Raw genomic sequence first — 10,224 nt, 5'->3', positions numbered from 1 at the left:
TTAGTTAGACTGAGACTGAGAACCCCTGTTAGTTAGACTGAGACTGAGAACACTGTTAGTTAGACTGAGACTGAGAACACTGTTAGTTAGACTGAGAACACTGTTAGTTAGACTGAGAACACTGTTAGTTAGACTGAGAACACTGTTAGTTAGACTGAGAACACTGTTAGACTGAGACTGAGAACACTGTTAGTTAGACTGAGAACACTGTTAGTTAGACTGAGAACACTGTTAGTTAGACTGAGAACACTGTTAGTTAGACTGAGAACACTGTTAGTTAGACTGAGAACACTGTTAGTTAGACTGAGAACACTGCTAGTTAGACTGAGAACACTGTTAGTTAGACTGAGAACACTGTTAGTTAGACTGAGAACACTGTTAATTAGACTGAGAACACTGTTAGTTAGACTAAGAACACTGTTAGTTAGACTCAGAACACTGTTAGTTAGACTGAGAACACTGTTAGTTAGACTGAGAACACTGTTAGTTAGACTGAGAACACTGTTAGTTAGACTGAGAACACTGTTAATTAGACTGAGAACACTGTTAATTAGACTGAGAACACTGTTAGTTAGACTGAGAACAATGTTAGTTAGACTGAGAACACTGTTAGTTAGACTGAGAACACTTTTAGTTAGACTGAGAACAATGTTAGTTAGACTGAGAACACTGTTAGTTAGACTGAGAACACTGTTAGTTAGACTGAGACTGAGAACACTTAGTTAGACTGAGAACACTGTTAGTTAGACTGAGAACACTGTTAGTTAGACTGAGAACACTGTTAGTTAGACTGAGAACACTGTTAATTAGACTGAGAACACTGTTAATTAGACTGAGAACACTGTTAGTTAGACTGAGAACAATGTTAGTTAGACTGAGAACACTGTTAGTTAGACTGAGAACACTGTTAGTTAGACTGAGAACAATGTTAGTTAGACTGAGAACACTGTTAGTTAGACTGAGAACACTGTTAGTTAGACTGAGAACACTGTTAGTTAGACTGAGAACACTGTTAGTTAGACTGAGAACACTGTTAGTTAGACTGAGAACACTGTTAATTAGACTGAGAACACTGTTAGTTAGACTGAGAACACTCTTAGTTAGACTGAGAACACTGTTAGTTAGACTGAGAACACTGTTAGTTAGACTGAGAACACTGTTAATTAGACTGAGAACACTGTTAGTTAGACTGAGAACACTGTTAATTAAACTGAGAACACTGTTAATTAGACTCTGTTAGTTAGACTGAGAACACTGTTAGTTAGACTGAGAACACTGTTAGTTAGACTGAGACACTGTTAGTTAGACTGAGAACACTGTTAGTTAGACTGAGACTGAGAACACTTAGTTAGACTGAGAACACTGTTAGTTAGACTGAGAACACTGTTAGTTAGACTGAGAACACTGTTAGTTAGACTGAGAACACTGTTAATTAGACTGAGAACACTGTTAATTAGACTGAGAACACTGTTAGTTAGACTAAGAACAATGTTAGTTAGACTGAGAACACTGTTAGTTAGACTGAGAACACTGTTAGTTAGACTGAGAACACTGTTAGTTAGACTGAGAACAATGTTAGTTAGACTGAGAACAATGTTAGTTAGACTGAGAACACTGTTAGTTAGACTGAGAACACTGTTAATTATATTGAGAACACTGTTAATTAGACTGAGAACACTGTTAGTTAGACTGAGAACACTGTTAGTTAGACTGAGAACACTGTTAGTTAGACTGAGAACACTGTTAGTTAGACTGAGAACACTGTTAGTTAGACTGAGAACACTGTTAGTTAGACTGAGAACACTGTTAGTTAGACTGAGAACACTGTAAATTAGACTGAGAACACTGTTAGTTAGACTGAGAACACTGTTAGTTAGACTGAGAACACTGTTAGTTAGACTGAGACACTGTTAGTTAGACTGAGAACACTGTTAGTTAGACTGAGACTGAGAACACTTAGTTAGACTGAGAACACTGTTAGTTAGACTGAGAACACTGTTAGTTAGACTGAGAGCACTGTTAGTTAGACTGAGAACACTGTTAGTTAGACTGAGAACAATGTTAGTTAGACTGAGAACACTGTTAGTTAGACTGAGAACACTGTTAGTTAGACTGAGAACACTGTTAATTAGACTGAGAACACTGTTAGTTAGACTGAGAACACTGTTAGTTAGACTGAGAACACTGTTAATTAGACTGAGAACACTGTTAATTAGACTGAGAACACTGTTAGTTAGACTGAGAACACTGTTAGTTAGACTGAGAACACTGTTAGTTAGACTGAGAACACTGTTAGTTAGACTGAGACTGAGAACACTTAGTTAGACTGAGAACACTGTTAGTTAGACTGAGAACACTGTTAGTTAGACTGAGAACACTGTTAGTTAGACTGAGAACACTGTTAATTAGACTGAGAACACTGTTAATTAGACTGAGAACACTGTTAGTTAGACTGAGAACAATGTTAGTTAGACTGAGAACACTGTTAGTTAGACTGAGAACACTGTTAGTTAGACTGAGAACAATGTTAGTTAGACTGAGAACACTGTTAGTTAGACTGAGAACACTGTTAGTTAGACTGAGAACACTGTTAATTATACTGAGAACACTGTTAATTAGACTGAGAACACTGTTAATTAGACTGAGAACACTGTTAGTTAGACTGAGAACACTGTTAGTTAGACTGAGAACACTGTTAGTTAGACTGAGAACACTGTTAGTTAGACTGAGAACACTGTTAGTTAGACTGAGAACACTGTTAGTTAGACTGAGAACACTGCTAGTTAGACTGAGAACACTGTTAGTTAGACTGAGAACACTGTTAGTTAGACTGAGAACACTGTTAATTAGACTGAGAACACTGTTAGTTAGACTAAGAACACTGTTAGTTAAACTCAGAACACTGTTAGTTAGACTGAGAACACTGTTAGTTAGACTGAGAACACTGTTAGTTAGACTGAGAACACTGTTAGTTAGACTGAGAACACTGTTAATTAGACTGAGAACACTGTTAATTAGACTGAGAACACTGTTAGTTAGACTGAGAACAATGTTAGTTAGACTGAGAACACTGTTAGTTAGACTGAGAACACTGTTAGTTAGACTGAGAACAATGTTAGTTAGACTGAGAACACTGTTAGTTAGACTGAGAACACTGTTAGTTAGACTGAGACTGAGAACACTTAGTTAGACTGAGAACACTGTTAGTTAGACTGAGAACACTGTTAGTTAGACTGAGAACACTGTTAGTTAGACTGAGAACACTGTTAATTAGACTGAGAACACTGTTAATTAGACTGAGAACACTGTTAGTTAGACTGAGAACAATGTTAGTTAGACTGAGAACACTGTTAGTTAGACTGAGAACACTGTTAGTTAGACTGAGAACAATGTTAGTTAGACTGAGAACACTGTTAGTTAGACTGAGAACACTGTTAGTTAGACTGAGAACACTGTTAGTTAGACTGAGAACACTGTTAGTTAGACTGAGAACACTGTTAGTTAGACTGAGAACACTGTTAATTAGACTGAGAACACTGTTAGTTAGACTGAGAACACTGTTAGTTAGACTGAGAACACTGTTAGTTAGACTGAGAACACTGTTAATTAGACTGAGAACACTGTTAGTTAGACTGAGAACACTGTTAATTAAACTGAGAACACTGTTAATTAGACTCTGTTAGTTAGACTGAGAACACTGTTAGTTAGACTGAGAACACTGTTAGTTAGACTGAGACACTGTTAGTTAGACTGATAACACTGTTAGTTAGACTGAGACTGAGAACACTTAGTTAGACTGAGAACACTGTTAGTTAGACTGAGAACACTGTTAGTTAGACTGAGAACACTGTTAGTTAGACTGAGAACACTGTTAATTAGACTGAGAACACTGTTAATTAGACTGAGAACACTGTTAGTTAGACTAAGAACAATGTTAGTTAGACTGAGAACACTGTTAGTTAGACTGAGAACACTGTTAGTTAGACTGAGAACAATGTTAGTTAGACTGAGAACAATGTTAGTTAGACTGAGAACACTGTTAGTTAGACTGAGAACACTGTTAATTATACTGAGAACACTGTTAATTAGACTGAGAACACTGTTAGTTAGACTGAGAACACTGTTAGTTAGACTGAGAACACTGTTAGTTAGACTGAGAACACTGTTAGTTAGACTGAGAACACTGTTAGTTAGACTGAGAACACTGTTAGTTAGACTGAGAACACTGTTAATTAGACTGAGAACACTGTTAGTTAGACTGAGAACACTGTTAATTAAACTGAAAACACTGTTAATTAGACTCTGTTAGTTAGACTGAGAACACTGTTAGTTAGACTGAGAACACTGTTAGTTAGACTGAGACACTGTTAGTTAGACTGAGAACACTGTTAGTTAGACTGAGACTGAGAACACTTAGTTAGACTGAGAACACTGTTAGTTAGACTGAGAACACTGTTAGTTAGACTGAGAACACTGTTAGTTAGACTGAGAACACTGTTAGTTAGACTGAGAACACTGTTAGTTAGACTGAGAACACTGTTAGTTAGACTGAGAACACTGTTTATTATACTGAGAACACTGTTAATTAGACTGAGAACACTGTTAATTAGACTACAGGTGGGTCAAACTACAGGTGTGTCAGGCAGGATAAACTACTGGTGGGTCAGGCAGGATAAACTACAGGTGGGTCAGGCAGGATAAAATACAAGTGTGTCAGGCAGGGTCAGGCAGGATAAACTACAGGTGTGTCAGGCAGGGTCAGGCAGGATAAACTACAGGTGTGTCAGGCAGGATAAACTACGGGTGTGTCAGGCAGTGTCAGGCAGGATAAACTACAGGTGTGTCAGGCAGGATAAACTACAGGTGGGTCAGGCAGGATAAAATACAGGTGTGTCAGGCAGGGTCAGGCAGGATAAACTACAGGTGTGTCAGACAGGATAAACTACAGGTGGGTCAGACAGGATAAACTACAGGTGGGTCAGGCAGGGTCAGGCAGGGTCAGGCAGGGTAAACTACAGGTGGGTCAGGCAGGGTCAGGCAGGGTAAACTACAGGTGTGTCAGGCAGGATAAACTACAGGTGTGTCAGGCAGGATAAACTACAGGTGGGTCAGGCAGGATAAACTACAGGTGTGTCAGGCAGGATAAACTACAGGTGTGTCAGGAATGATAAACTACAGGTGTGTCAGGCAGGATAAACTATAGGTGTGTCAGGCAGGCTGTTAGTTAGACTGAGAACACTGTTAGTTAGACTGAGAACACTGTTAGTTAGACTGAGAACACTGTTAATTAGACTGAGAACACTGTTAGTTAGACTGAGAACACTGTTAGTTAGACTGAGAACACTGTTAGTTAGACTGAGAACACTGTTAATTAAACTGAGAACACTGTTAATTAGACTCTGTTAGTTAGACTGAGAACACTGTTAGTTAGACTGAGAACACTGTTAGTTAGACTGAGAACACTGTTAGTTAGACTGAGAACACTGTTAGTTAGACTGAGAACACTGTTAATTAGACTGAGAACACTGTTAGTTAGACTGAGAACACTGTTAATTAAACTGAAAACACTGTTAATTAGACTCTGTTAGTTAGACTGAGAACACTGTTAGTTAGACTGAGAACACTGTTAGTTAGACTGAGACACTGTTAGTTAGACTGAGAACACTGTTAGTTAGACTGAGACTGAGAACACTTAGTTAGACTGAGAACACTGTTAGTTAGACTGAGAACACTGTTAGTTAGACTGAGAACACTGTTAGTTGGACTGAGAACACTGTTAGTTAGACTGAGAACACTGTTAGTTAGACTGAGAACACTGTTAGTTAGACTGAGAACACTGTTTATTATACTGAGAACACTGTTAATTAGACTGAGAACACTGTTAATTAGACTACAGGTGGGTCAAACTACAGGTGTGTCAGGCAGGATAAACTACTGGTGGGTCAGGCAGGATAAACTACAGGTGGGTCAGGCAGGATAAAATACAAGTGTGTCAGGCAGGGTCAGGCAGGATAAACTACAGGTGTGTCAGGCAGGGTCAGGCAGGATAAACTACAGGTGTGTCAGGCAGGATAAACTACGGGTGTGTCAGGCAGTGTCAGGCAGGATAAACTACAGGTGTGTCAGGCAGGATAAACTACAGGTGGGTCAGGCAGGATAAAATACAGGTGTGTCAGGCAGGGTCAGGCAGGATAAACTACAGGTGTGTCAGACAGGATAAACTACAGGTGGGTCAGACAGGATAAACTACAGGTGGGTCAGGCAGGGTCAGGCAGGGTCAGGCAGGGTAAACTACAGGTGGGTCAGGCAGGGTCAGGCAGGGTAAACTACAGGTGTGTCAGGCAGGATAAACTACAGGTGTGTCAGGCAGGATAAACTACAGGTGGGTCAGGCAGGATAAACTACAGGTGTGTCAGGCAGGATAAACTACAGGTGTGTCAGGAATGATAAACTACAGGTGTGTCAGGCAGGATAAACTATAGGTGTGTCAGGCAGGCTGTTAGTTAGACTGAGAACACTGTTAGTTAGACTGAGAACACTGTTAGTTAGACTGAGAACACTGTTAATTAGACTGAGAACACTGTTAGTTAGACTGAGAACACTGTTAGTTAGACTGAGAACACTGTTAGTTAGACTGAGAACACTGTTAATTAAACTGAGAACACTGTTAATTAGACTCTGTTAGTTAGACTGAGAACACTGTTAGTTAGACTGAGAACACTGTTAGTTAGACTGAGAACACTGTTAGTTAGACTGAGAACACTGTTAGTTAGACTGAGAACACTGTTAATTAGACTGAGAACACTGTTAATTAGACTGAGAACACTGTTAATTAGACTGAGAACACTGTTAATTAGACTGAGAACACTGTTAGTTAGACTGAGAACACTGTTAGTTAGACTGAGAACACTGTTAGTTAGACTGAGAACCCTGTTAGACTGAGACTGAGAATACTGTTAGTTAGACTGAGAACACTGTTAGTTAGACTGAGAACACTGTTAGTTAGACTGAGAACACTGTTAGTTAGACTGAGAACACTGTTAGTTAGACTGAGAACACTGTTAATTAGACTGAGAACACTGTTAATTAGACTGAGAACACTGTTAATTAGACTGAGAACACTGTTAGTTAGACTGAGAACACTGTTAGTTAGACTGAGAACACTGTTAGTTAGACTGAGAACACTGTTAGTTAGACTGAGAACACTGTTAGTTAGACTGAGAACACTGTTAGACTGAGACTGAGAACACTGTTAGTTAGACTGAGAACACTGTTAGTTAGACTGAGAACACTGTTAGTTAGACTGAGAACACTGTTAATTAGACTGAGAACACTGTTAGTTAGACTGAGAACACTGTTAGTTAGACTGAGAACACTGTTAATTAGACTGAGAACACTGTTAATTAGACTGAGAACACTGTTAATTAGACTGAGAACACTGTTAGTTAGACTGAGAACACTGTTAGTTAGCCCGAAAACTTTATTTTCCCAAATTAACTTCATTTGTGGTGTTATTCAAGCAAGCCCATTAAACCACACATTACATTCAACTACAAAAGCATAACTACATTTGGATTATTGATATTTTAAAATGATTATACTGTATCTAGAACAAAATAGCTGTATTTATCTTTGTGAATAACAAATGGCTTCAATGCATTTCCTGTAGGACTTCCTTGCAGAGCGAAAAGAGGGCCTGATAGAGTTGTTCCAGAGTTTGGATAAAGAGGGAACCATGTCTGTGAACAACAAGGAGTTCAGGAAGGCTGTGCAGGTCTGACGCCACGAGCAGCCCACTGACAGAGTGACTAGTCACTGTTTCACAGTCTCCCAAGTGATTGAACATGACAAGATCAATCAATCAACCAATCAACAAGATCAATCAACCAACCAATCAGTCAATCAATCAACAAATCAATTAATGTATATAATTTTGAATATGATGGTATAGATAACCATTTTGTTTGTGTATTGCAGCAAGCTAACATACCCCTGGATCAACATCAGCTGGAGTGGCTGATCCAGAACTTTGACAAGGACTGTACAGGCAGGATAAACTACAGGTGGGTCAGGCAGGATAAACTACAGGTGTGTCAGGCAGGATAAACTACAGGTGGGTCAGGCAGGATAAACTACAGGTGGGTCAGGCAGGGTAAAATACAGGTGTGTCAGGCAGGATAAACTACAGGTGTGTCAGGCAGGATAAACTGCAGGTGGGTCAGGCAGGGTCAGGCAGGATAAACTACAGGTGTGTCAGGCAGGATAAACTACAGGTGGGTCAGGCAGGATAAACTACAGGTGGGTCAGGCAGGATAAAATACAGTTGTGTCAGGCAGGATAAACTACAGGTGTGTCAGGCAGGATAAACTACAGGTGGGTCAGGCAGGGTAAAATACAGGTGTGTCAGGCAGGATAAACTACAGGTGTGTCAGGCAGGATAAAATGCAGGTGGGTCAGGCAGGGTCAGGCAGGATAAACTACAGGTGTGTCAGGCAGGATAAACTACCGGTGTGTCAGGCAGGATAAACTACAGGTGTGTCAGGCAGGATAAACTACAGGTGGGTCAGGCAGGGTAAAATACAGGTGTGTCAGGCAGGATAAACTACAGGTGTGTCAGGCAGGATAAAATGCAGGTGGGTCAGGCAGGGTCAGGCAGGATAAACTACAGGTGTGTCAGGCAGGATAAACTACCGGTGTGTCAGGCAGGATAAACTACAGGTGTGTCAGGCAGGGTCAGGCAGGGTAAAATACAGGTGTGTCAGGCAGGATAAACTACAGGTGGGTCAGGCAGGATAAACTACAGGTGGGTCAGGGAGGGTAAAATACAGGTGTGTCAGGCAGGATAAACTACAGGTGGGTCAGGCAGGATAAACTACAGGTGTGTCAGGCAGGATAAACTACAGGTGTGTCAGGCAGGATAAACTACAGGTGGGTCAGGCAGGATAAACTACAGGTGGGTCAGGCAGGATACAATACAAGTGTGTCAGGCAGGGTCAGGCAGGATAAACTACAGGTGTGTCAGGCAGGGTCAGGCAGGATAAACTACAGGTGTGTCAGGCAGGATAAACTACAGGTGTGTCAGGCAGTGTCAGGCAGGATAAACTACAGGTGTGTCAGGCAGGATAAACTACAGGTGGGTCAGGCAGGATAAAATACAGGTGTGTCAGGCAGGGTCAGGCAGGATAAACTACAGGTGTGTCAGGCAGGATAAACTACAGGTGGGTCAGACAGGATAAACTACAGGTGGGTCAGGCAGGGTCAGGCAGGGTCAGGCAGGGTAAACTACAGGTGGGTCATGCAGGGTCAGGCAGGGTAAACTACAGGTGTGTCAGGCAGGATAAACTACAGGTGTGTCAGGCAGGATAAACTACAGGTGGGTCAGGCAGGATAAACTACAGGTGTGTCAGGCAGGATAAACTACAGGTGTGTCAGGAAGGATAAACTACAGGTGTGTCAGGCAGGATAAACTATAGGTGTGTCAGGCAGGATAAACTACAGGTGGGTCAGGCAGGATAAACTACAGGTGGGTCAGGCAGGATAAACTACAGGTGTGTCAGGCAGGGTCAGGCAGGATAAACTACAGGTGTGTCAGGCAGGGTCAGGCAGGGTAAACTACAGGTGTGTCAGACAGGATAAACTACAGGTGTGTCAGGCAGGATAAACTACAGGTGTGTCAGGCAGGATAAACTACAGACAGGGTCAGGCAGGATAAAATACAGGTGGGTCTCCACTCTTCTCAATAAATACATGAACTGGAATATCTATCCACTGTAGTGGACGTCATGAATGGTTTAAAACCATAGTCAAATCTTACTAAGATTAGTGTCCCTCATCCAGAATCTGCCAGAGAAAAGGTTAAAGGGCAATTCGCAGTCTTACTAAGATTAGTGTCCCTCATCCAGAATCTGCCAGAGAAAAGGTTAAAGGGCAATTCGCAGTCTTACTAAGATTAGTGTCCCTCATCCAGAATCTGCCAGAGAAAAGGTTAAAGGGCAATTCGCAGTCTTACTAAGATTAGTGTCCCTCATCCAGAATCTGCCAGAGAAAAGGTTAAAGGGCAATTCGCAGTCTTACTAAGATTAGTGTCCCTCATCCAGAATCTGCCAGAGAAAAGGTTAAAGGGCAATTCGCAGTCTTACTAAGATTAGTGTCCCTCATCCAGAATCTGCCAGAGAAAAGGTTAAAGGGCAATTCGCAGTCTTACTAAGATTAGTGTCCCTCATC

General features: G+C 41.0%; 1 protein-coding gene across 1 annotated transcript in view; it reads left to right on the top strand.

The window, feature by feature from the left end:
* Positions 1 to 8,106, top strand: part of LOC139399226 (leucine-rich repeat-containing protein 74A-like) — a 20,108-nt gene extending 12,002 nt beyond the window's left edge. Inside the window, exons 11-12 of the mRNA XM_071144740.1 lie at positions 7,670 to 7,774; positions 7,978 to 8,106. Coding sequence (XP_071000841.1) covers positions 7,670 to 7,774; positions 7,978 to 8,106 — 234 coding nt within the window. The remainder of the gene's footprint in view (positions 1 to 7,669; positions 7,775 to 7,977) is intronic.
* Positions 8,107 to 10,224: the final 2,118 nt, after the last annotated feature.

This window comes from Oncorhynchus clarkii, unplaced genomic scaffold (assembly GCF_045791955.1).
Source record: "Oncorhynchus clarkii lewisi isolate Uvic-CL-2024 unplaced genomic scaffold, UVic_Ocla_1.0 unplaced_contig_9434_pilon_pilon, whole genome shotgun sequence".
Taxonomy (NCBI): Eukaryota; Metazoa; Chordata; class Actinopteri; order Salmoniformes; family Salmonidae; genus Oncorhynchus; species Oncorhynchus clarkii.
This window is presented reverse-complemented; position numbering and strand designations above follow the sequence as displayed.